Source organism: Acanthaster planci, linkage group LG10 (assembly GCF_054643075.1).
Source record: "Acanthaster planci isolate LZ-2023a linkage group LG10, COTS_SCS, whole genome shotgun sequence".
Taxonomy (NCBI): domain Eukaryota; kingdom Metazoa; phylum Echinodermata; class Asteroidea; order Valvatida; family Acanthasteridae; genus Acanthaster; species Acanthaster planci.
In genome coordinates, this window is record NC_141786.1 from 11,428,231 (window position 1) to 11,455,627 (window position 27,397).

The 27,397-nt window shown below is 42.0% G+C and overlaps 3 protein-coding genes across 4 annotated transcripts in view; 2 read left to right on the forward strand and 1 right to left on the reverse strand.

The window, feature by feature from the left end:
- Positions 1–27,397, forward strand: part of LOC147797757 (uncharacterized) — a 103,073-nt gene that overhangs the window by 24,902 nt on the left and 50,774 nt on the right. The gene's annotated exons all lie outside the window — the stretch shown is intronic.
- On the reverse strand, positions 5,005–26,265 carry LOC147797758 (uncharacterized). Its single transcript, XM_087142181.1, has 2 exons — positions 25,531–26,265; positions 5,005–5,174 (listed from the first exon to the last, which is right to left on the reverse strand). The coding sequence occupies exon 1, from the start codon at positions 26,223–26,225 to the stop codon at positions 25,692–25,694; it is 534 nt and encodes a 177-aa protein (XP_086998307.1). The 5' UTR covers positions 26,226–26,265; the 3' UTR covers positions 5,005–5,174; positions 25,531–25,691.
- Positions 21,978–23,695, forward strand: LOC147797759 (uncharacterized). The gene is made up of 3 exons (XM_087142487.1): positions 21,978–21,984; positions 22,324–23,358; positions 23,691–23,695. Exons 1-3 carry the CDS (start codon positions 21,978–21,980, stop codon positions 23,693–23,695), a joined length of 1,047 nt encoding a protein of 348 aa, XP_086998613.1.

Below are 27,397 nucleotides of genomic sequence, written 5' to 3' on the forward strand. Positions count from 1 at the left end.
TCCAACCGCCGCACTACGTTGGGTTCCGCTCTCGCAATACGGGTTTGGTCCGCAGCACTTGACCGACGAGCTTAGGAAAATCTGCTCTATTTATAGGCCTAGGAATTAATAAAATTTGAGCGTCGCTGAACAGCTCAACCAATGAAAATCTTCGATCTCAAAGGGTCACATGACTTCCTGCTAGAGTCGTATGCAAGAATCTCAGTGTCGTGTGTAGCAATGTAAAATACAGAATAAGAAGTCACGTGTACAAAGTGTACAGCCGGGTGCGTTAAAGTGCTTACCCGGTCATCTGTGGCGAATGATTGACAGTTATAAAGTCCGAGGTTTCTGGACATTAGCATTTCAGGGAACCTTACCACGCCCAACCACGCAGCCACATGGAGGGGAATTTCGACATGCCAAAACTAAGCAGAGAAAACACAAGAATAAAGGAGTGAAGGAACACGCGATCACGCCAGAGTACAGCATGAATAACTTAATGCAAAATTAGCGTCTCTGCTACATGTCTATAATGCATAGCTGAGCTAAATAAGAGACCCTGAGAAATGCAAGGACCGAGAACGAGTAAAACTAGGGGGCGCTAGAATTCCAAGATTTGTGGGTGCGCAACAGTATTCATATTTTACTTTGCTTTTTTTGTAGTTCAGGCTGCCATTTTCAGAAGAGCATAAATTTTCATTATTTGGCAGGATTTCCTCAGGACAACTCCTTTTGCAATTTTAGGGTAAATATTTTTGGCTTAGGCACCTTTTGGTAACATTTGAGCAAAACACTGAATATGGCGTTTGTATCAATTGAAATCTTTAAATGGATCTTTTTCGAATGATTTATTTGAAGCCACAACATCTCTACAGAGAGTAATACAAATCTTTCAAGAAAACTAATTACATACCTGTTGTTGTTTGTAGACTGATCAATGATCTTCTGCAAAGTTGTATTTAACAGATGAGAAATTTTTTGAATGAAAAAAGCAAACACAGAAATGGTACACCTACAAACTAAATTCTTATGTGCATGTTAACCCTTCAGTGCAGGGTGTAAAACTGGAAAGTGGAAGATTTTTTCTCTAGACAAATTCTACTCTAAAAATATTTACGTGAATATACAGTACTTTACTGCTGATGGACATGCATGATAGAAGTTGGCAGTGGCCACGTAACGTTAAAGGTACAAATTCAAATTCTGGTATACATCATGTACATGTATATAGGCTCTACAGCATTTTTGTATTAATTATTAGGCCTAATCCTATGTGAATATTCATGTGTGAATAACTACTGTTTGCCAAGAAAAAAATGAAAGATGTACACAAGCCAAAAGATCAGGAGCTGTGGTTAAAAAAAGGGTTACGGTCCATCTTCATTTAACATTATATTACTGTGGCAGCCATGAAATATTTTATTATTTAAGAACACAGCTGTTCTTTTAAATTAAAGTTTTATCTCTTTCTAGAAACTTTAACCTTCTGATATTCAAGACATCATTTTGGTTCAGAGGTGTCATGAAATAAAAGAACTCCACTTTTGTAGGGTAATTTAGTCAACATTTTGGGGGAGTGAGTGACTTAAGTTGTGATGAAACGTGCCGTGGGATATCTGCGCCCAGGCGGCCTACGCACGAGAAACATGTATGTACACATAGGGCCTAGGCCGCAACACAGAGAGTGTAACCACACAGAACACACCAAAATTCTCCGATTTCATCTCCAACGGTTTTACGTTGTGATGTTACACATTTCTATTTATGATAAATATAAGTTTCAATCTTAATTGAGGGTAAATATTTACCTTACTGACCTTTTTTTGTGGATAGAGCCTCCCGTCACCATGTCACATGTACAAACAGCTCGCCATTTGCACACCAAATGGCGGAATGTGACCTCCATGAAATTAACACGTGCGAGATGGTCAGTTCCCCATCTTGCGCCGCTGCACGGCGCTATACAATCTTACGTCAAGATGGCGCTGATCAAATCCAAGATGGCACGGTTACGGTCTTTAGGGGTGCCTTCCACCAAATGGTTGTATTTCTGCGTGCGAGCTCATTAATATTTTGTGATCCCACGGGGTTTTCACAATAAGGCAGGCCATAATCAGGAGGCAGCATAGAAATATTTCTATAAATCTCGAATTTAAGACTGACAGTTTCCAGTTCAGGGTATTTCTTTCACAAAAAGCCCGAATTTGCCAACCTATGTTGGATAGAGGAGGGAGGCTACATTCAGAAATGAACACTTAGTTTTATCGCTATTTTTGGCGTATCTTCATTCAAAGGCGAATAAAAATTTTTTTGTGGCTAACCCCCATGAAATTGAAACGAAAAGTGATCTCCTGGCCATAATATTGAATTTCCAGTGAAAAAACGGAGGCCAACCTCTTCACGAGAGTCAACAGGCGACACTATTTTGGTCCGATTTTGCACTGTTTTGTATGGGCGCGTATTTGGAGTAGTGCAACCTTAGTATAGAAGATGTCAATCTTGACCTTTGACAAAATTATGATTGGTCGAGAGTCGTTACAAATATGCAAAGTGTTTTAAATGCTTATATGTATACAAGCAATATACATATAGTATCATACAACACTCAAGGCAATTGGATTGCGCCAAGCTTTCGGAGACTAAGCTCCTTCAAGGCAAGCTGTGTGAATTCACAACTCACACAGCCAACCAACTCAGTAAAGCGCAGGCGCACCGTGTCAAATATTTCATGGGAAAGGCTCATTGTGGGAAATGCTATGCCGAAAAGGTTCCCAGTGGCGGATCTGTAGGAAGGGGTTTACTCCCTTGTGCAACCTTAGGCGGCCAAACAAATTTTGGGACAAGCCAAACAAAACAGAAAACTATTTGCAACAAAATTGCCTTCTCGTTTTAGCACCAAAATAGTGCTCCAGAATCCTCCCCCTCCCGGTAAAAAGCCCTCCCTTGGGCTGCCAAAAATGTGGCGAGCCAAAAATAGAAAAAAAAATTAAAAATACAAATTGCCTTTCTCGTTAGCCCAAAATTCTTTCAGAATGCCTCAGCAAGCCTTCGGCTTGTCCCGCCGGTCCCCCCTCCCGAGGTACAATACATGAAGCTCTCCTATGTGCAGGAGTTCGTGAGTGCCCCAGTCATTATTCCTATAGCTCTAGTGCCGCTGGTGATGTTTCACTTCCAGGAAAGTCACCCTTTCATGCGGTACTTAAGCCCAAGCACAAATGATAAATAGGTCATAATACTCCAGGGCTACATGATGAAACAAATTTAAAACCCACTTTTGATGTAAATTGGTGTCTCATTATACTGTGTTAAATTGTACCCAAGGTACGTGAACTTGATAACCCCAAAGTGATTAATGATGTGATTATAGAATTCGTACAGTATGTAAAAATTTATCTTTCAAAGGATGAATGACATTACTTCAAAACACCCAGAATTTTCTTTTATTAAAATATTTTCTTTACAATATGTTAAAAATAGGAATTTAGAAATATCAAATGACAATCTAGAAGATTTGTGCAAGCTTTAAACGGACTGATGAGAATTACAGGGTGCTTAACAGCAGTACATCCATTGCTGTATTGTCATTTAATGTTTGTCATGTTTCATGTCAATAGGAATTAACACTGTATGATAGGTGCTTCACCACCCCAGTGAAAGCTGGAAAAGATCACTCAGGTGGGACTCGAACCCATGACCTCCTGCTTACTAGTGCAGACCTCTTAACCCTTAGTGCAGTCTTAGTGCAGACGTTGAATCCCGATTTAAACCAGCCAGGGGTCCGAACTAGCCAGCCGACACCATTAGCTCGGTGGTTGACTGGTTAAGACGTCTGCACGAGTAAGCAGGAGGTCATGGGTTGGAGTCCCACCCGAGTGATTTTTTTCCAGCGTTTGCTTGGGTGGTGAAGCACTGAGCATACAATGTTAATTCTGATTGGTGTAGGGCAAATATCACCCCAACACAAAAACATCATGTTTCATCTCATTGTGTGTATTTGTGAAACAACTTACTTGCGCGTAGTTTCTCTGCGAGTACTCGAGTGACTACTTCTCACTACAGCTACTCACCCAGCACTAATTTCAATTCATGAAACTAGATACTCACAAACTAAATTTGAAGTTCATGCATCAAGTATTCCTCAAGATATTGTGCTGACATGATTTCTATTGTTTAAGCCATTGTGACCTTGACCTTTGGGGTCCAAAATCAACAGGCTTCTTCAGACCACCAAGGGGAACTCAAAAACCAAATCTGAAGTGCATACATCAAGTATTTTCAAAGTTATCGTGCTGACAAGATGTTTGCAACAAACGCACGCGCACGCAAACATGTTTTTTGGGCAATCATGGACGTTCCTATTGTCCTCTTTTGTTTGTACTTCAACTTTTTTGGAAGGCCTCCCATATGTTTTGTACACGATTGACAATCATAGACATGGACGGTCTGATTGAAATGAAACAAATAAAAATCTTCCACTTCATATGATAGCTTCTCCAAAAACTCTGCAACAATTCAGTGATATGTATTTGTTCCACAAATTTTGAACTATATATGCATCAACATTTGACATGTTTGATGGATAATTGCTTCCAATTATGAATTCGTAATTTGGGGGGTTATGTCCACTTTATGGAATTGCCCATAGTGCGGCCGTGCGAAGGTTCCGGAAGCTCGCTGTGTGGCCTTTTACTTGCATCAGTGCTCTATACTGAACTAAACATTTAGATGGTTTAAGTTGTTTTCACCTGTCTTGTGTGGCCAAACTTTTGTCCAAGCAAGTCTCTATCATCTTTTTACATAGCATGAAAAACTGCACGGAATTCATATGTGATCACCTCCATAACAGACTTGTATTTAATTATCTGCCACATTTGGTTTCAAACAAATGTCATCAACTTGGTGCATATGTGTACATAAGCATTTGGAATACTGAACTTGCTTATACTGAAATAAATATGTAGTTGCAAATCTGTGCCTCCACATTGTGTTATGCATACAAATGAAAAGCATGAATACCACCAGGACTGAGTTCCACCTCCCTTTAATAATTTGTTACTCGGTGATTTAATTATACTCATGCTTATACTTACGAGGTAGGCCTTCACCTTGAACCCACTCTTTGAAATAATTGACCACTGTACATGAATCCTCTTTTGACCACACCATGCGCTTTTTCTCCAGTTGACAAGCACCTGAAAAAAGACAAATTAAAGGCCATGATTTACCATGTAAACCCACAGCATTCTTTGGAAAGGTTGTAAAATTGTACCAGAAGGGATGTCTTTCTTTGGGGGGGGTCTTGTTGGGCCCAAACTAGGCCATACCACACGTAGTATAGGCGGTTATGTAATTTGCATTTTTGTTTTTGATAAAGAAGAATTTTTTTGTTATAGTTCAATGGATTTTACCTTCCTAAAGCTAGGAATCCATTGGTAACATTTTTTTCCATCTACCGTGTGGCGGACATTTTGGATTTCAAAATGGCTGCCATTTTATACTAATTTGCACCATACATGTAACTTTGGATCTGATTGTCATATGAAGTCCATTTTGGTGGCAAACCCTATGTTGAGCAGCTACACCCAGTGGATGGCAGCCTGAAATTCACCGGGGAAAAATCAGGGAATTTTATTCTCCTAATGTGAACCCCGCCAGCATATAGACTTTCAGAATAATATCAGTTCAGAAAAATCCCTGCCAATTCTCTGAGAACTTCTTGGACCCAAACCGAACCTGCAAACATAGACTGCACCTGTGCCACAATTACAGCCCATAGCCTGCTACCAGTATGAACACTAATCCCGTCTTGCCTACAGATCGGGTATTAATAATTATCCCCTTAAGCTCGGATAAGGACAAATGTTGCAAAACATGTAAGTGTGATGTTATCCCAGCTGGTGGTAATTTAAAAAAATCCAAGATCTAGGATTAACAGGTCAGCAATGATTTATTTGCATTCCTAGTTGGATAATGAACATGGGGTTCACCTCCAAACTGACTTGATGTACCAATGAGGACCGAAATTATGGATTATTACGAAATTATTACATGTAAGGTAATGGAGGTCATTTTGAAAGGTCCAAGATGGCAGCCGACAACATGGATTAATAGAATATTTATAATATATTAAGGATTAATAGGTTGAAAATAATATATTTTATAATAAATTTGGATGTCCTCATATCAAAGGCATGCCCAAGAAATTGACTTGATTTGGCATTCAGGTGTAATTGTAATTATTAAATGTTAAAAGAAATTCAAAATAGCAGCCATTTTGGAAAATCCATGACAGCTGCCATCCATTTGATTAACCACTTGCTGCCGGTTTCATTATAAATGTTGATGATGCTGTGCTGGGACAATTATCATTTTTTCTGTTTTCAAAATTCTTTAAAAATTCATCATTTTAATAACGGACGTTTACACCCACGGGCGGAAATCTTTAGGCACTACTCAAAATTGACAGCTGACCTTCAATGCCCGAGTATTTCAGCCAGGCCTGCAGCCTTGTAAAAACAGCCCAGATTGTGTGGTGTTACATATTTTTTTTTGTTCACGAAACCGTTAGCAGTGAACTGCTGACCTCTATTCAATGGGAACCAGATTAGCGTGCAGCGGCGCTGTTTGGCTGTCACTGCGGTGGTAAAGAGCTTTTGTCCCCGGTAATAATCCGCTCGCTCTAAATGCACCCAAACCTTGGAACATGGTTTCAAAACAAGGCTGGATTTTCTCTACTATTGATAGTGAAAAAATGTCAGTAATTCCAAGCAACCTGGTCTTTTGTCCAGTTTCGGAGTCCCAGCTTCGTGTATAAAGCCTCACTGCTCGAAAACGAGTCACCCGGAAAGAAGTGGTTAACAGGTCAACAGTGATTTCTTTGGGTTCTTGGGTGTAGAAAAAAATGGGGTTTGCCACCAAAATGGAATTCATATGACAATCAGGTCCAAAGTTATGGTAAAAATTAGGTTAAAAATAGTGGCCATTTTGAAATCCAAGATGGCCGCCACATGGTCGACGGAAAAAAAGTTATCAATGGATTTCTGGTAGAGAAAGGTAAACTTTACATTAAAAACATCCTTTTTTTGAAAAAAATTGCAAATGTCAAATATGTTACACAATATCCTTTACTACATGTTTTCCAAATTAAAATCGAAATATATGGCTTTTTCAAAATTTCAAGTATTTATGTTTGACTCGCCTGACCACCCATTTTGGACAAATTTTGTGATAGGCGTACTGAAATTACATGTAATAATGACCTCTGAGGTTTATAGTAAAGTAATGTACAGCGTGTTAATTCTTTTGCCGTCGTAGTAAATAACAAGAAGGGTAAAATGAAACCAACAAAAGGATAAATATAAACAAAACTACATAAGCCCCCCCCCCAAACTCTCTGATTTCTGGTCAGTGCGTCCTAGACATGAACGTGTATATGCATTACCGAAATAAGTTTTTTTAATTCGATGTAAAATGGTGCCCAAAACCTGCCAAACTTGAGCTGGAATCTTGATTCTGCGTATTTTAACGTGACGTGATGCCACAAAACATGGTGACATGGTCAACTAAAAGTGAGGAAAGAAGCCTTGTCCCGTGTCACTTTTGGATCCAACTAGTGATAACCAGAAACCAGAGAATAGTTTTTGACCTAAACCCAAATTCACAGGAAGACTCTGGCACACTGAAGACGGCATGAAAGTCAAATGTGAGTTTGTCAAGATAGACACATTGGTTTGTGTCAATGTTTAGAACAAGCCATTTTGCTTGCATAGTTTCGTTTAAAGCAATAAAATTTACTAAGTTCCCAACAATTCTTTTTCACACCATTAGTGTCGTCAATAAATCTAAATAACCCAGCAGATAGGTGCAATATAGGGAAGACTTGTGCACTTTTTGATAAAAACATGAAACTTGGTACACACTCATCTACACGTCAATAGAAACGCATCTGGATACAGGGACATCACAGGTTTAGCCCTGGTCACTAATGACGGCCATATTCCAAAATGCGCCTTTACCATTACGCTTCTGGCAGAGAAAAAACAGGTATGTAGCTCCCTGCACAGAAACAAAATCCGTCGAAAATTTTAAAAAGTAATTTTTGGGGGTTTCTTTTTAACTTCCATTATGTGTTGAATTTTGTTGACAACTGAGAAGCAGCTTTCCTCTTGCAATAAAAAATGAATCAGACTTTAGAATTTTCTCTGAATTCGTACACAATCATTATAGCCGCACGTTTTAAGTGTGAAAACTTCGCCCTGATTAAGCATTACACACTTTAACAAGTGGGAGTATGGAGTCTGCGTGAGGGCACCGTAGATTCGTGGAGTTCATCCCCACTTTTTTTTAATTTGGAATTCCTATAAGACAGCATTCCCAGATTTGTGGGTGGCATCCATCACAGATAAAGTGCAACAGTCTACTTCTACGGTGGCCTCACATAGCCACCACTTCTGACTTTCTAAACACTCTGCCTTGAAGAATCACTGGTTACTATGGCAACAATTTGTCAGGTGTGCCAATAAGCTGCTACCCTTTCTACCTCCACTTGTTAAAGTGTGTATGCTTAATGAAAGTTAAGTTATCCCACTTCAAATATGCGGCTAGTAACAAATTTTATCTGAATATCTATATTCAGACAACATTCCAAACTCAAAGATCATTTTTGATGATTTTATTTCTATAAAATAGGTTGCCAATTATCGCGTTAATTCCGAGCAAATGGCCATGCATGTCATGTCCCCGACATGGGCTGTTAGGAGTATGAAATTTCCGGCAAGAAGCGTTCGCGAAGTGTACGCTGCACATTTGCAAGCAGGAGACTTCTGCAAAGTTAAAGACAAAAATGATCAGCAATACAATACTCAATGGGCCTAACAATTCACAAAGTGTTTGCAATAATGTCATGAGGAAATGTCGGCATCATTATATAGCGACGCAGAGTATCCATGGTGGCCGGATACAAACAGAAATTTGTCGTCATTACACGCAAAGCGTTCGCGAATGGCACATTCAACTCTCACGAATACTGGCACACTGAGAAGCGTTTCTCACCATATTTCGCAAGACTTTACAAACTCCTTAACTTTGTAGGCATTCGTTTCGGATGCACCGTTTGCGAAGAAATATTTGCTCTAAATCCATCGCAATAAGTGCAAATATCCCCCACTCGTAGCAGAGTCGAGAGAGCAACACCCAGGAATTGAGGGGAGCCCCTGTGTAAGTGCTCATACTCCTCCACAAGTGAACAGTCCTCCAGTCCAATCCCATCATATTGTAACTATTTGGACTGGCTGTTAATTCACACAAAACCATAGTAGACAACTACAAATTGACAGTGTAGCAAAAAGTCCATCCTTCTGCTTGAAATGATATTTTGTTTCAAGAAATTTATTCTGCAACATACATTTGGAGCCTTCTACTGTTTGGGTCACCTCATACATGTACATGTTTAATTCTCAGATTTACTCCTTATTTGCTCCTGCATTTCCCTTTCAGCTTGTTTAGTCAGCGGTAAAGCAGGCCTGTCGGATTGCTGGTTTACCAGCTGACTAAAGCCGCGTTCGCACTGGACTTAAAATTGTCAAAAGATACTGTGTGCAGTAGTTAACATTCCACAGCAGTAATTCTTCCGTGCATTCGCACGTTACATTCGCGGCTCACAGAAACTTTAATGGGGCATGTCCTCCCAAAATCTCACGAGGGCGTCATGTAATTGACCTCCGACACAAATTTAACCATGATCCACCAGATGTTGTTAATATTGTAGCGAGCACCGCGTGATCACCCCCTTGTTTACCGCGGGTTGCCATGCAACTGGCGCGCGAACTGGTCGTGGTGCACCGGTGCGGCGCGAAATAAGCTGTGTAAAACACTCTCTGGCTGGCTCTCGACGAAGCAGGACTGCTCTCACGTCCGTGTCCGACCTACACCGCCGCCCCCAAATTGGCTGAGAAAGTTGTAAGTTCCCAAGAAGCAGAGACACAATAAATCATTCACACCCGTAGAATTGTGTGTTGGTAATTATTTCTTCAGTTATACGTGCCATCTCAGTCCCGTCCTGTCTGTCTACAATCTGCACCGTACCTAATCCAGTGAAACCTTAGGCCGCGTCGAACACGTTACAATATGCATGTGCAGCATCAAACCTAGCATGCCCGCAGAACAAGCTTTCTTTTGCGTTTGTCAGCGTCTATTCGTTCGAAATGCCTATTGGGCAATTCTTGTGTGTTACGCGGCAAGCCAGTCCTCCTCCATGAAAATCGTACTCGTTATCATTGCAACAGATTTCCCTATATTGCATAGATCATTGAAGAAGCAGAAAACTGTAGAAGAGCAATTCCATGGCAAGGTAGACATGACAGTAAAATTTCAAGTTCATGTAGTGGTCCAGCCCTGCCTTAAACTATCAGGGGGTGATTTGTCCACCGGTGAGGGAGGATGATGAAGGGAGATTGAACATGCTGAAATAACTCGACCCGAAACTTCTCGTCTTTACAAGTATTGGTGCATCTATTTATTCCATCACAGTGATCACACCAGCTGACCAGTCCCAAAGTAGTAGTGGAAAGGACAGGTTAAGCCCCAGTCGAAAATCCCAAGTGACGAAAGGTTAGAAGTATAAAAGAAACCCTGTACAATTGAAAGAATAACGGACGTCTTTAGTCATGTAAAGGCTATTGTCCTTAAGTACATGTACATACATGTAACGTTATTCATGCAGGTTCAAGTGTTTGACATATCGTATATAAAGTTTTCTGAAAAGTTATCACTAAATCCTTTATGAAACCCACCTTGACTGTTCAGGGATAATCTATTGAAATATGGGTTCCCACCCAAACTGGAAACTCTAGGTTTTCCGGGGTTTTAGCATCAAAACTTGGTTAGTTTCCACGTCGACTGCTCGGCGGAAGCGACAGCCATGATCTTCAGAATGCAAAAAGACTTACTCCGCGTGCGCGTTTCGGCACGTAGGCCACGATGACGTCGCCTTCATAAATTATGTTAATATACTATGCCCCAGATCTCCACAAGTTCCCTGCTTGGACACCATGTGTCCCGAATGGTGATTACAATAAAAATCAAACAATAAATCACTTCACAATCCAAAACAGGAGACGAAAATGGTTACTTTTTTACTTTCCTTAAGTCCAAAAAAAGATTGGGGACACTAGGGTTATCCACAAGAATCCACAATAAGTAAGCAAACTGACATGTATATATAGAATATACAACATGGTATTCCCATTCAGCCAACAAAGAATGGTGCAATGGCAAGGGCGGACCCGGACTCACAAGTGAGCAAATGCCTCCAGCCACTCCCCGTATAACTGAATCTGGAAACAGTACAACAATGTACCACAAGATACAAAACTTTGTATAAAAGAGAACCCCAAAGAGTCCTCACCAACACACAAACTTACGCAGTTATAAAAATTACTTTTTTTTTTACAAAATTTCGCTGGCACACCTGAAAACATGAAAAGTCACAACAATAATGTAAAATACGATATTCAAATAGATTTTAGCCAGCAGCACCATTTATAGCCTTTATACCATATATGCCATTTAAATGATCACATAAAATGATGGCTTATGATTACTAATAGGAAAATTGTTTTTTGTTAATACTTGAAAAGATCTAAATACTACTACATACGCACGCGCAGGGAGAAACACCAGTAAATCTTCAAGGCTTGCAGATAGAGCCCACAAAGACTCTGGCTATCGCAACACCATTAAAAAGATAGCTTCAGTGACACAAATCAGAGGACACTAGATACAAAAAAAATTAAGATAAGATCCCTGTTACATGTAGAATTAACAAAAGCATTTAGACTCGATCCTTTACTTTTTCAAGGATCTGTAGCAAAATTAGCAAAGGAATAGGAATGTTACCAATCAACGTGCTTTACTACCTAAGAATGCATCCCTTATGCCCTTGCAGTACTTGGTCATGCCATCGGGGGTAAGATGACAACCATCAGCGAGATACTTCGAATAATTCACACGTTTTTGAGGATACATACGCACCTTAGGACACTCTTGCATCCGGCGAGCAATGAGTGCATTGTAACGTTTTACTCTGTGGTTAAATGTAGAAAGAGGCACTTGATTTGGTCGCGTAATACTTGACTTCCGAATAACTGAAAAGAGCACAATACACCTCGGTGAAATGCACGGGCACCCAAAGAATCCAAAAACTGAACTGTCTGATCAACTAGTCTCTGAGGCGTGACCTCCAAACTACACAGGTCATTAGTTCCCATGTCTAAACAAAGTGTATCAATGGTCTTACACTTCATTTTATGAGTGTAGTGCCCCATATTTGAGAGAAGTCTCTCATATGTTAGGCCTGGAAGGCCCTCTATATACACATCACATTCATCACCCACTCCAATATATTCTGCTGGGGACTGGTGGTTTCGACGTGCCTTCCTCAATAATCTGGCTGGGAAGGAATGTCCAAACACAAACAAAAGTGGTCGCTCGGACATGTCCAAATGAAATGAATGAAACGTTAAAAGAGAGAAGAGCAAGTACAAAACTACTTGTAAATGTAATTGTGAACGGGATTGAGGCGGCTTATGCCAGATCCTGCAAAGCAGGCAGCCTCACCTTAATAGTGAATATACACACGGAGCTCAGGGAGCTTGCAGCAAAGGCATCGCTAACACCAAGGCGACTTTTCCAAACAGCGTGTTTTCAGTGATTCGCCAACACAATGGGTAGACCTATCATTAGGTGCGGCTCTCTGCTCTCCTTAACTGGTCAATAAACAAAAGAATAAACATGAGGAAATACCAAAAGAATCAATATACTTCTCAATGAATAACAAGGTTGTCTATGACTTAAATGCTTCCTACATACACTTGCAGAAAACTCTTTGGTAGAAAATACTGGACTATAGTTTGCTAAGTGATAGGGTTAAGCCACCCTTCTGCTGGCTTTTCCTGAAGGCGCTTGGATTTCCGCAACCCAGACTCTTTCTGTTCAGGGTTAGAGCCTTCCTCCAGGTAAACACCCTGAGTGCCAGTTTCCGGAAGTGCATCTCTACCTGACCTGCCTGATATTTTTGTGCTTGGCATTTGAGGATTCTTACAGCTTTCCGTGAGATTACATGTGATGACCCAGTCTGCATCATTTTCAAACAAAGTTTCTGGGATCATTGAGTCCAAGTTGTCATTGACTTCTGGCAAACCACAAAGAGGATCCCCAGAATCTTGCAGAATGGGCTCTTTGCGAGGGTCAATCACTAGCATCCTACGGTTCAGCCACTTGGCATCACCACCCCCAACAGGTCTAACGAGGAATAGATCCTGTGCTTGATTGGTCTGAGTGACTACATACGGCCGCTCCTGGAATATGTTAGCCAGCTTGTGCCTACCTTTGTGTGCCGTCTGTTTGACCAGTACACGATCACCAACGCAAATGGGACTTGCTCTGGAGCGCTTATCATAATTCCGTTTATTCACCGCTGCAGCCCTACTCAGTCTATCTTTTACCATCTGATGAGTCTGTCTCATGATTTGGGCCTGTTTCTCAACAGCTTGTTCACTCCAATTACTGGTTGTGTTGTGCAGAAGATGGTCTAATGCAACTGCCGGATCATGCCCAAACATGAGAGTGTATGGGGTGTAACCTGTTACTGTATGAGGAGTGTTATTGTAGATGTACACCAAATGTGGAAGCATGTCTGGCCGAAGGTGCCGGCTTTTACCATCCAGAGACTTTATCAGGCCACAAAGAGTTCGATTGAATCTCTCTGATTGGCCATTGCCCTGTGGGTAGTAAGCTGTGGTTTTGGCTTTCTTAATACCATACAGCCTACAAAGCTCTATAACAAGTCGACTCTCAAAGTTTTGGCCACGATCTGAGTGAATTTCTGCAGGAATGCCATAGCAGCAAAACCAATGATCCCTAAGGACCCGTGCCACAGTGGGCACAGTCTGGTCTCTGCAAGGAACCGCAATAGAGAACTTGGTGAATGAATCCGTCATTAACAACATGTCTTCTACCTTACCGTTCCCAATATCTAACTTCAGAAAATCAATGGCAAGGCGCTCTAGAGGCTGAAATGCCAACAAGTGACGCATGGGCGGACGGACAGTAGGGGTTGGAGCTTTAGAAACAACACAATGAAAGCAGTCATTAATGTGAGCACGAACTGTGCTTGCTATGCCTGGCCAAAAGCAACGTTTCCTCAGAAACAACAGAGTGCGATTGACTCCCTGGTGGCCCCACTGATCGTGTGCAGCTTCAAAAATCATTTAGCGCAGTTTCTTGGGTGTCAGGAGTTGGAGGACATCAGCAACCCCAGGATCTGTTATGTGCGATAGAGGACGCCATTACGCTCAGTGAGTCGTGACCACTCGTTCATCCAACTCCGGACTTCTGCACAAGAGTCAGAATCTGACACCGGCTGACCAGGTGTCCATCTCTGCAGCCAATACTTCCAAACCACTTTCAACTCCTCGTCCTCTTGCTGAAGTAATGCCAACTCGGCGTGGGAGAAGGACGGAAAAATGGCAGGGGAAGAACATTTAGAGTCATCAGGTAACTCACCTTTACCTTTGCTTGAAAAGGCCCCTTCATTGTGTATACCCCGAAGTACCACGGGAACCTCAGCACCCACTACAATAGGCTCTGGCTCACCCAAATCCACATCCTGTGTCTCAGAGATTTCAGTATTCCCGGGATGCCTGCTCAGGGCATCGGCATATTTGTTTGATTTGCCTGACCGGTACCCGATCTCCAGGTCAAATGGTGCAAGCTGTGCCATCCAACGTTGCTCTGTTGCCCCGAGCTTGGCGGTTTGTAGGTGAGCTAATGGATTATGATCTGTCCAAATGATTGTATGGTGACCCAACAAGTATTCCCGAATTTTCCAGAGACTGCCCATTTAAGGGCTTACAGCTCAAGCTTAAAGCTAGACATTTTAGTGTAATTCCTTTCCGCACCACACAAACCCCGACTAGCATAAGCTACAGGGTGGAGCTTGCCAGAATCATCACTTTGGCTACGACAGGCCCCCAGACCCTTTGCAGATGCATCAGTTTCAAGGACAAAATCGTGATCAAAGCAGGGGTAGGCTAACACTGGAGCCTCGCACAGAGCTTTCTTCAATGCATTAAATGCCTGATCTGCAGCAGGGGACCAAGTGAATGGGCAGTTCACCTTCCCTGCGTTTGCTTGTGCCTTAGCAACCAGAGTATGCAGAGGCTCTGCAATTTTGGCAAAGTTGCGAATAAAACGTCTATAATAAGACGCTAATCCTAAAAAGGATCGTAACTGACCAGCACTAGTAGGAATGGGCCAAGAGCACACTCGGTCTGTCTTCCCAGGATCGACGGTCACTCCCTCGTGGCTGACTTCATGCCCTAAATATGTCACAGAAGACCTAAACAACTGGCACTTCGTCCCATTCAACTTGAGACCATGCTGCCTAAGGCGACTAAATACCTTGTCAAGCCTTTGGAGATGACCATCGAAGTCTGCAGAATAGACCAACAAATCATCAAGGTATAACATCAACTCAGATAGATTGAGATCCCCAAAGATTAACTCCATGAGGCGTTGGAAGGTGCTAGGGCTATTGATTAAGCCCTGCGGTAGCCTAAGAAACTCATAAAGACCCCGGGAACCCTAAATGCTGTCTTTTCAATAGAGTCACTATGCATGGCAACTTGAAAGTAGCCATGGGCCATATCTAATGAGGAAAACAATCTTGCACCACCAAGAGCTTCAAGTGTCTCCTCAATCCTTGGCGAAGGAAATGAGTCCATTGTGGTCTTCGCATTAAGGCACCTTTAATCGATGCAGAGTCTCAATTGGCCATTTTTCTTTCGCACCAAAACAATGGGGCTAGCATATGGACTACATGAGCGGTGAATAATGCCACGATCAAGAAGATCCTGAAGCAACTGCTTGACCTCATCTACCTGAGTTGGAATTACACGGCGATAGGGAAGATTAACAGGAGCGTCATCGCTCAACCTAATCTCATGGGGAATAAGGTCACAAAACCCTAGGTCATACGAGCCACTAGGAAACACGTTTACATGCTTTTTGACTAATTCAGCGGCTGCTACTGCCTCATCACCACTCAGGTGTTTAAGTGTCAAACCAGGGGGCAATGAGAAAACTGACCCATCTGGGCATGTGAATGACTCATGACTCGAGTCCTACTCCTCCAAAACTTCCCTTGAGTCACTGGCATTCTGGAGAGGCTCGCTCTCAGTACTATTAGGCCTGGTAATCACAGTTGCTTCTTCAGCAACTACACGGTGCACAAAAACATCATACCCATCCTCATTTTGCTCAAGAAATATGTGCTCTTTAGGAGCAACAGCTAGCAAGTTTGCTATCTGAGTACCTGGAGGAATAACTACGAGTTCCTGACTAGTGTTTGACACATATATGTCAGTAAAAGCACCACCTACTTCACCCATGCCCTCTAGCACATGGAACATGACATTTGAATCCTCTTGTACACCAGCCTCAATTTCCTTGATGCTTCCAGTATTTGCCAAGCGAAGTGGAACTGACTGAACCAAGAAGTCTGTCTCCTCCAACGAATTAATAACACTTCCCAACTCACAATGTATCCTAGAAACAGTATTGGGGGAACTACACTACGCCCCCTCACGAAAATGTCCACACAAATTGGGTTTGCACATCAATCTGGATTGGCATCACCAGATACGGCATGAGAGTTTCGCACCCACTGAAGGGCCAATTCCCAATCAGGGTCAACACATACAGAACGAGCACCACTTACACTGTGTGCTATTTGCCGCTAAATGTTGCAACCCAATATTACTGGACAATAATCTGATTGAGCAGAACAACTTGGACTGAGGAGTCTCTTTTGACACGAGAAAACCTGCCCTGAACTCTCTGCCAAACACCTCTAATGTGGTATCTATATAGCCCTATATAGGGATCTCAAGGTCATTTGCCCCCATTAACTTGAGAAGTTTACCCACCGGTTTAAGTTGTTCTTTCGCTCCCTTTATATGCTCACGGTAGAATTTGGCAGAGAGCAAAGACGCTTCAGCCCGTGTCCAGTAAGCATCTAACAGGATTCCCATTCACTACAACCTTCGTAGTTGGGCACTTAGCAACAAGTTTCCGGCGTATCTCATTTGGAGAGAGGTGTCTGTCACCTAAAGACGACCCATCCCTTAAGGCATGACACTCCATAGTACTAGCATTCACAGGTATTTGAACACTGCGCAATTCTACAGACTCCTCCCCCGTCACATTGCCCTCTGTGACGGAGGTCACACATTTCCCGATTTGACTGATCATGACTTTTCTCAGTCTCTCCCTCAGTCTTTTTGGATTCCAATGTCTGGCGTTTGAAACAGTTTTCCACCAAGTGCCCTGACTTTTTGCAGAAAGAACACTTAAGTGCACTCCTATCTCTTCTACCAGAGCGCTGCTCTGTCAGTAGGTTTTCCATGCTCTCAGACATGGCAGTCATCTTTGTGCACATTTCAGCTTGTTGTACGACCAGTTTCTGCACAGAGTCTATCAATTTTCTTTGACCTTCAAGTAACTAAGAAATCTGGTTATTCGGATTTGCCTTAGCTGTTACTTTATATGCTGTGGCTGATTCCAGTTCAGGGGCACTGTGCTCAGTTTCACTTTGCTCATTATCCGGGAACAACTCTAAGGCCAGCTGTGCCAAGGCGTTTCTCCCCTGCACATCTGCAGCGGCCGCCTCAATGAGATCATGAAGCCTAATTAGTGATCGACTGAAATCCGACGAACTTTCACCAGGTAACTGGTTACGGGAATACAGAGCTCGTGTCAATGATTGGACAGTTTCAGGGGGTCCAAATCTTTTTGCCAACAGGGTTTTAAGCTTAAGGAAATCATCTCGGTCATTAGCCAGTGTACAAAGCACATCTTCCTTAGCAGAGCCACCCAAAAAAGTCGAGTGCTTTGCTCAATCTTTCTGCATCACTGAGCCCCACTTGTCTAGCGTAGGTATCTAAATCAGCCAACTATTCACCTAAGGTTTGGTCACCCGACTTCTTAGGATGGCCATAGAACTTAGACAGTCTCACAGTAGTCACTCGCTGATACTTCAAGTTTTGGAAAGCTCCAGCTAGTGTATTTGAAAGAGCTTGGTTGGACTGTAGGATTGCCTTTGCAACCCCTTCAGGCAAGGCTTTAACTCAACAGCGTCGGCGGGGGCGAAGGGAGAAAAAGATCAGGCACAGCAGAACAAATACACGAAAGTTCCCTGCTTAATAAGCACTAAGCACTGCCACATATAACTAAGGACTAATCACTTGTTGCATACATATGTGCAAGCCCAAAAGTGTGTGCATACAAAAGGCACTGACGCAGAAACAGTCACATACTCAAGCACTATTCAAAAGCATACGTGCTAACTACAATTCACCATGGCGGGCAAAGCTGTTACACGTGGCCCCCCAGGAATAAAGCTGCAACACCCCACTTGGGGATGTACATGTATGTAAATAGTCCAAAAATTCCCAGCAAACGTGTAAGCACACGAAGAGAGTGTTTGGGAACCAACTTTAAAAGCCCTACACACTTCAGAAGAGGAGGCGCATAAAATAATAGTTACATGTCATAGACTAGTTTGATGTACATATGCCTAAATGTAACAATAAAGAATACAGTAAAGGTTTTACATAATCAATTATTTCAGGTCCCTTCAGTCAGTCACGTAGAAAGCCCCTTCATCCTGTCTACGACGCCATTATTTCTCTGTAGTGGTCCAGCCCTGCCTTAAACTATCAGGGGGTGATTCGTCCACCGGTGAGGGAGGATGATGAAGGGAGATTGAACATGCTGAAATAACTCGACCTGACACTTCTCGTCTTTACAAGTATTGGTGCATCTATTTATTCCATCACAGTGATCACACCAGCTGACCAGTCCCAAAGTAGTAGTGGAAAGGACAGGTTAAGCCCCAGTCGAAAATCCCAAGTGACGAAAGGTTACAAGTATAAAAGAAACCCTGTACAATTGAAAGAATAACGGACGTCTTTAATCATGTAAAGGCTATTGTCCTTAAGTACATGTACATACATTAACGTTATTCATGCAGGTTCAAGTGTTTGACATATCGTATATAAAGTTTTCTGAAAAGTTATCACTAAATCCTTTATGAAACCCACCTTGACTGTTCAGGGATAATCTATTGAAATATGGGTTCCCACCCAAACTGGAAACTCTAGGTTTTCCGGGGTTTTAGCATCAAAACTTGGTTTGTTTCCACGTCGACTGCTTGGCGGAAGCGACAGCCATGATCTTCAGAATGCAAAAAGACTTACTCCGCGTGCGCGTTTCGGCACGTAGGCCACGATGACGTCGCCTTCATAAATTATGTTAATATACTATGCCCCAGATCTCCACATTCATCACACTGCAACAATGTTAGTAATTATGTTTTACCCATACGCTGAAGTTAAAGGAAGTAGAAGAATTACATCAATTGTTGGAATATTTTGCAAAATACAGCTAAAAAACTACTGAGACTTTTTGTATTCATCAAAACTGCTAAAATACATGCTTAACTAAATTTGAATTTAAATTTCTTAAATGGTGAAAATATGCCTAGCACTTTTTTCAATCTGTTTAGAGAAGCAAATTGGGTTTACTTCAATCTCCCAAGAGGAAATTTTGACACCACCTTCCAAAAAATTTCATCATCACACAAAGAGTTAGGCACTTCAGCCATGTAACACGATTTACCTAAACAAGAAATATCTTTCATTCTAAGGAAATCAGTAGAAATAATTTGTTGGCAATGAAGATTTTCTAAATTTAGTACACCTTAATTCTGTTAGCAAAATATTTGCAAAAATAAACACTGACGATGTCGGGCAAAAATAGTATAGCCACGTGGTCCAGCATTTGGATAAAGAAATGCGGAGACAGGGGAATAAATGGTTTTGGAGGGTAGGGCGCAGATAAAAAAAAGTAATAGTCCAACGCTGTCCGGCAGAATTAATAACCTTGCACGTGGTCCATGTTTGGGATAAAAAAAAATTGCGGAGACGGGTGGAATAAAATATTTTCGGAAGGTTAACTGCTTGAGAATAAAATGTGCCATCGCGGCCCCCCCCAACACACAAAGAACAAAATTAAACGATCACACGGTCCAAGTTTTGAATAAAATTCACCCAAAGTCCCACTAAAAAAATCCATTGCGAAATATTAACCTTAACCACTTGCTCCATGTTTGGGATAATGAAATGAGCATATGCAGAGACAAGAGAAGTTCATATTTTGGAGGGTCAGACGCTGGGGGGGGAAACCAAATGGTCCAACGAAGTCAGTCAAAAATAGTAGCCACGTGGTCTAGGTTTGGGATAAAAATAAAGTCATAGACCTCGTTTTTACGTTTAAGTAAAATTTACATACCTGAAAAAAGCACATATACATACACAGACTACAGAGATCAAGTTCTGCAAATTATTAAATGTACAAAAATAGCGAAAGTAAGTTTGTAGGTAGCAAAAAATACAAGCAATTTTACGCAAAAGGGTTGTTCAGACGACAATTTGTTTTATTTATTCAATCTTTAATTCTTTGGGAGAACTGCCTGAAAATCATAGCAGAGGTATTTATTAACCTGAGCAAAACAAATGACACTGAATCGACCAAGCTAAATAATGGTAAAAGGAATTTAAACATGATGCCTATTTCGCAAAAGAAAGTCTCCAATATACACTTCATTCGGGAAAGCATGGAGAGAAAAGACCAATTCAGAAAATTTGCTCTTACTTGGTGTTTGAAGTGATCGTAACTACTGTACATGTAGGAAAAATCGGAACATTATACAACATAGTCTTTGTTCCAAGACGTTACTACAATTTGCGTTTGTGTACTGGTATAGTATACACTTTCTTTAATCAACAGAGGGTGCTGGTGCTAGGCCGTTTGTAGAACAGATGAACCTAGAAGTAACGTCCTTGCTAATTTGACAAGCGGGGGCGTAGCAGAAATATGGTAATCGCGTACTGATCGTTCGCATAAGCAAAGAATGCCGGTACAGTATGCAAATACATAGCCGGTCAATCTAGCCATCACGCAGCCGAGTTTGGTCTGATATACTGGCTGTCAGTGAGCTGACCGTGGCGTGGTAACATGTTCGTTCCAAATATTTCTTGTTGAGTTGATTTCTTGTTGTAGCTCATTTGTAGCTGACAGTGACTGTAAATTTGTACTTGACGGTGACAGATGTCGCATAATTCGTTTTTATCTATCTCGGTATAAAGTCGTAGGCCAATAATACTTAAAAAAATTGAAATTTCCTAAGCTGGTTTGCACGTTATTAACATGTTGCCAAAGCAGGACCGCTCGCAAAAGCTGACGCCCTGCCAAAAGCGAAGTAGTCAAGCAGCTCGATGAGGCTGTCCACACCGGCCGTATACAGCGCGACCCGTCAACCCCATGCCTATCGCCGCTACTGTCGCCTACTGAAGTGCTACTGAAACACAGTTGCGTTGCCGCTGTCTCACAGAACGTGACCTACGCACGGTGAAAAGGCTAATGCTAATGGCTAGCTTCTAACGTGCTGCACGCACGATTACGTCATTGCGAATATGAAATGAGCTCGGTGATTGGTTCCCCAGGAAAGCCGGGAGAGATTTTGCCGAAATGCAAAGAAAAAGTTAAACACCGCCTGCCAGAATCGCCAAGACTTTTGGCACCGGTCTAGCTAGCAGCTGGTAGGGTGTCAAATAGCGCCCTCTGGAGTGCTGAAAGTCACAGACCGGGAGCGTGTTGCGCAAATAACGCCAATAAAGTCTTGGAACCAAGGCTATATATAACACAGAATTCGATCTAAACCGATGAAGCTCTTGGACCTTCTTTCCTTAAAAAAACCCCCAAAACAATGTTTTCGACCATGCATCATTCTTGCCGATTTTATATCCGACTTTGCTGACTCCTTGGGGTATTGGCGCGTGAATACACAGGCCATGCTCATTATTGTTGCATACACAATGGCAGGTAATCGATGACTGGGAATTTACGACCTACAAGCCTGGGTAGTGGGACACTGAAAGACAAAATTTGGGGTCGGTTAGATCAGACACCTTGTTTGTCGTTTTCTATGACTACGGTGAACGAAAGGAAGGAGTTTATGACCAAAGCCTGACCGCAGACTGTTTACTATTCAGATAAGAAGCTTACGTTTTTCGTTTCAACGTGTCGATAAGAAGATGAAGATGTTCTGAATAAAGAACGAAATATTGAATCAAACATGGCTTTCATTAGTCTTTATGGAGTCTGCATAATATTGAAGTTGTCTGAATATTATCAGTGGATCACCTACTGGTTTTTGGAAAGAGCTCCGTACCACTGAGCCTGATGTCCATGCAGTGACGACCACATACCAGAAGTGCTACAAGAAACTACGGAAAACCCAGCTGGACATACGATTCCTTACCAACTGCAGGGAGAACAATGTCTACCCAAAATTCGTCCGCTGGAAGAATCTCAAATCTACTCGGCCTCGACTACGTAACAAGTACCACCGCACGATTCTCCGTGATGAAATCAGGCAAAAACTGGCAAGTCTCAAGACCACTGAGCAAAATATCCAGGTGCTTGAACAAGACCTTATGAAATCTACCACTTGGATCCGTGCAACCGTCATTAAACTCCATGTCAAGAACACAGTTGAGAAGGAGATTTCTAAGGTCAGCATTCGCCACAACAAGAAAATGAAATGCCTACTGAGAGATTATGCCATCATCACTGGTTCTACCACCAATCCCAACCAAGTCATCACAAATCTCACCGGTGAAAAGCTGTCAAAGGAGGAGGAATCTATCCTGCTTTTTGGACTTAAACACGGGTTGGCAACTTCGCCGAAGGAATCTGATGTCATTGTTCAGGCCGAATGCATGTGGGAACTACTCATGAGCAAGAATGTTTTACCACCGTCCTTCATCAAGCGCCAAAAGATCAAGAACGCTATCCGAGCGATGCCCTGCAATATTTTGGACTTTGACAGCCGCCAGCTTGCTACCGATGCTAAGCGTGTCCGCATTCTTAAGGAACTGAGAAAAAGATTTGCTATTTTAAAACCTGACAAAGGATGTAGTGTTGTCCTAATGAAATCCAGTGACTACATTGATGCTCTGTGCCATTTATTCTCGGACCCTAGGAAGTTCAAGAAGTATAACGGTTCAATAACTACCCAGCTTCAGACTCTACAGTCATACCTACGAACTCTTCACAACAGGAAAGAAATCAGCGATGAGGAATACAAAGCCCTTCGACCCGTCTCAACCATGCCAGCACGAGCCCACGGACTTCCTAAAACCCACAAAGACTTTGATGACATCCCACCACTAAGACCAATTATGGACACTAATGGTACTGCATATTATTCTGTTGCCAAATTTCTAGCCAACCTTCTTAATCCACTCACTACCAATGATTATGTGTTGAAAGATTCCTTCGATGCTGCTCAGCGTATTAGGAACATCCCTTCTCACTTGCATACTGATGGATTTAAATTTGTTTCCTTTGATGTTGTTTCATTGTTCACAAATGTACCTATCACTAAGGCTATAGACATAATCCTTCATCGAGTCTATGACAAAAACCTGATATCCACTGATTTAAAGAAGAACACCCTTCGCAAGCTACTGAGGGACACTTGCACCAAAACCGTATTCTCCTGTATTAATGAATTGTACCAACAGACTGATGGCGTTTCCATGGGATCACCACTAGGACCAGTCTTAGCCAATATATTTATGACCGAACTAGAGGAAACAATTATCCCTAAGCTTGAAGATGAAGGTATTATCAAGTTTTACACACGCTTTGTTGATGACACACTTATCCTTGCTAAGCCTGTAAACTTTGACAGAATCCTGAAAGCACTGAATTCATTTCATCGGAATTTACAATTTACATTTGAATCATTTGAAGGAACTAGCACTGTTCATTTCCTTGATCTTGAATTTAACTCCTGTGAAATGGGCATTTATCGTAGGAAAACACACACTGGGCAGTATGTTCACTTTGATAGCTTCACCCCCTGGAAGCAAAAAATCTCCTGGATACGTAGTTTATTTTCTAGAGCCCATAAGATCTGCACTCCTGGACCTCGTCTTCAACATGAACTGAATACACTTAAACGATACATGTCCTGGAATGGGTTTCCGATGCATACAGTCAACCGCATCTTTAAGAAGCTACACCAAAACCTGTCTAAAGCCGATTCACCCCGAATAAATGAGGATGCGGACATAGCCAAAGTCTGGTTATGGCTACCTTTCACTGGAAAGGTAGGCCAAAACATAGTCCATAGATACATCAACAAGATTAATCGACACCTCACTAAGAATGTCAAAATCATTATTATTTGGAAATCTAAGAAAGTGATGAATATGCTGCCAACTAAGGACTTGACTCCTAAAGAGTACCGTAGTTCTGTTGTATATCACTTTAAATGTCCAGGTTGCAACAACGATTACATTGGTAAAACTGACAGATGTCTAACCAACAGAATCAAGGAAGACTCAACCGGGCCCAACAGTGTAATTTTTGACCATATATCATCATGTGAAGGCTTTCACCACATCCTGGGGATACTTAATCTTCCTATTCTTCTGGATACGGGCAAACAAGACAATTTTCAATTTTCCACCTACCAGTCATTGATACTTAGCAACACTATCGTTATTGGTTATTCTACACATTGGCTGGAATTGTTATTTAAGGAAGCTTTAGCCATCAGTCGCTACAAGCCATCTCTAAACACTGGATTAAGGGCCTCCAAAGAGCTTGCTTTGTTTGGCTAATTCTGTTTATTTCCATTTATGGGATGATTCACCTCACTTCTCCTTTGTTACATGTACCTTACTGCTGGCCTCCTAACACCTTGTTACCACTGGTTTACAAGATGATGCTGTCTGTGAGCCATTCAATTTTTTGTTTACTGTTTAGACTCTCTGATTGGCCAATCACTCCCCCTCTGAGACATGTTATAAGGTTACAACTGCATGGTTTATCTCATTCCTGAAGATGTTCTGAATAAAGAACGAAATATTGAATCAAACATGGCTTTCATTAGTCTTTATGGAGTCTGCATAATATTGAGTGTCGATAAGTATCAGGCAGATTATAGGTAACCATGGTTTTATAGTATACCGGGAACTATTTACTGTGGCGAGTACTGTATGTATAAATGTACGTACGTGTACTAACATATATTGTGTGTACATGTATATGCATATCAGAGTTCAGTATGCACTCGCAATCTACTCTGCCATGTCGCATGGGTGCTCTCTGTGTGTGAATCGTCTGGTACTTAATACCGTGAAAGTGGCAGGTCATCATGGTCATGGAAAATCCCTCCCAAACCGAAGGGGTTAAAGTTCATATAGTGTTACCTACATGTACATCTGCAATAAATGATGTTTTGAAACAGCATGTTTGTCTAATGAAAAAACACATCTTTAGTTCCGTTCTTTTTTCTTTGTTCTATTATCGTTTGTCACAAGCCCTGACACTGAAGGGGTAACTGGGACTTACCATGTTTTCTGAGATCGCTGGTGTTCCTTGGCAGCTTTGAGTGCTTTGCTTGCTCTACATGTAACGCTTGCTTTGACTTCCTCAGCTGCTGCGACCCTCTCGCCTGCTCCGGCCCACTTGTCTCCTCAAACTCCATCTCCTGCTCCAACCCATTCGCCTGCTTAACGCTTCAACTCCTTCGCCTGCTCAGACTTCCTTGCCTGTTTTGACTCCCTTGATGCATTAAACTTCCTCGCCTGCTTTGACTTCCTCAGCTGCTGTGGCCCCTTCGCCTGCTCCAACTCCATTTCCTGCTCCGACTCACTTGCCTGCTCAGACTTCCTTGCCCGTTTTGACTCCCTTGCTGGCTTTGACTCCCTTGCCTGCCTTAACTTCCTCAGCTGCTGTGACCCCCTTGCATGCTGCAGTGACCCCCTCGCCTGTCCCAACTCCATCTCCTGCTCTGACGCACTTGCCTTCTCCAACTCCCTTTCCTGCTCCAACTCACTCGCCTGCTCAGACTTCCTCGCCCGTTTTGACTCCCTAGCTGGCTTTGACTCCCTCAACTTCCTCAGCTGCTGTGACCCTCTTGCATGCTGCGGTGACCCCCTCGAGTGTCCCAACTCCATCTCCTGCTCTGACGCACTTGCCTGCTCCAGCTCCCTTGCCCACTTTGACTTCCTCGGCTGCTGCAAGCCCCTTGTCTGCTCAGACATCCTTGTCTGCTCCGACTTTCTTACCTGCTTTGGCTGCCTTGCCGGCTTTGACTTCCTCAGCTGCTGCTCATAACCATCTAAAATTCAGAAAGGGGAGGTTCACATGTATTTAGATCCACTCACTACTCCTAAAATGCAGAAATGGGGTCCCCCTGTATTTGGATCTTTTCACAACCCTCTTGAAAAAGGGAGGGATATGTCACCTTTTTTATTCAACTGCCTTTAAATTCTCAAAGGGGAGGTTATATTTAGATTTGTTTATGCCCTTCCCCTACAAAATTCTGAGACCAGCTGTCCAGTTGTTTCTATTCAGAACAAACTGATATTTCAAAAAGGGGCAGTTACATGTGTTCACATCCATTCACAACCCCCAACATTTGAAAGGGTAGAGATGGGGGTATCTCATGTAATAAAAGTAATTTGTGCGTCAAGACAGCGCCCACGCGTAATGTTCCAAGTATAGATTCCAATTGGAATGCGTGTCAAGACAGCACAAGCGTAATGTTCAAACAATTTTAACTGGTAATGACACCATCTTACCAGATTGTAAATATCTCATTATCCAACTTAAAGTAATGGCGTCTAACGCGGATCATGATACTGCTGCCACGAAAATCTCGATTTACCCTTGTTACCGAGGAAGAAATCGGGAAAATAGTTCTTGGGAAAGATTCACAATTAACTACACTGAAAAGTTTAATTTCTCTATTTTTGGACAGAGGTGTGCTACTAAACACATAGGGACTGGCATAATTTAGTCATTAGTAAACGACTATGTGCCCCTTGGGCCTGTGAGTAACCAGGAGAGTGTCCTATTATATTTCAGAAAATTTTGCAACTTCGAAAGGTCATTAGGATAGCACAGCTGTTTTATTCCCAACTCCTAAAATGGAATCATAAACAAGTGACCCTAAAGTAAAAACCGTGTAAAAGCTTTTTACTGCATCTTATGTTAGCTGTTACAGACATTACAGTTTGGGACACCACTTTTTGCATGCCTTTACATTCATTGAAATGACTGTAAGTTTACAAACATACACCCTCCGGAGCCATGATTGTGACAGACATTACATTTGTAGTGTTACGGACATTACAGATTTGCCCACATCCATTAAGTAGTAGTGGTCACTTACTTGCAGTAATATTGTTTATTCTTTTCACCTGGATGGTAA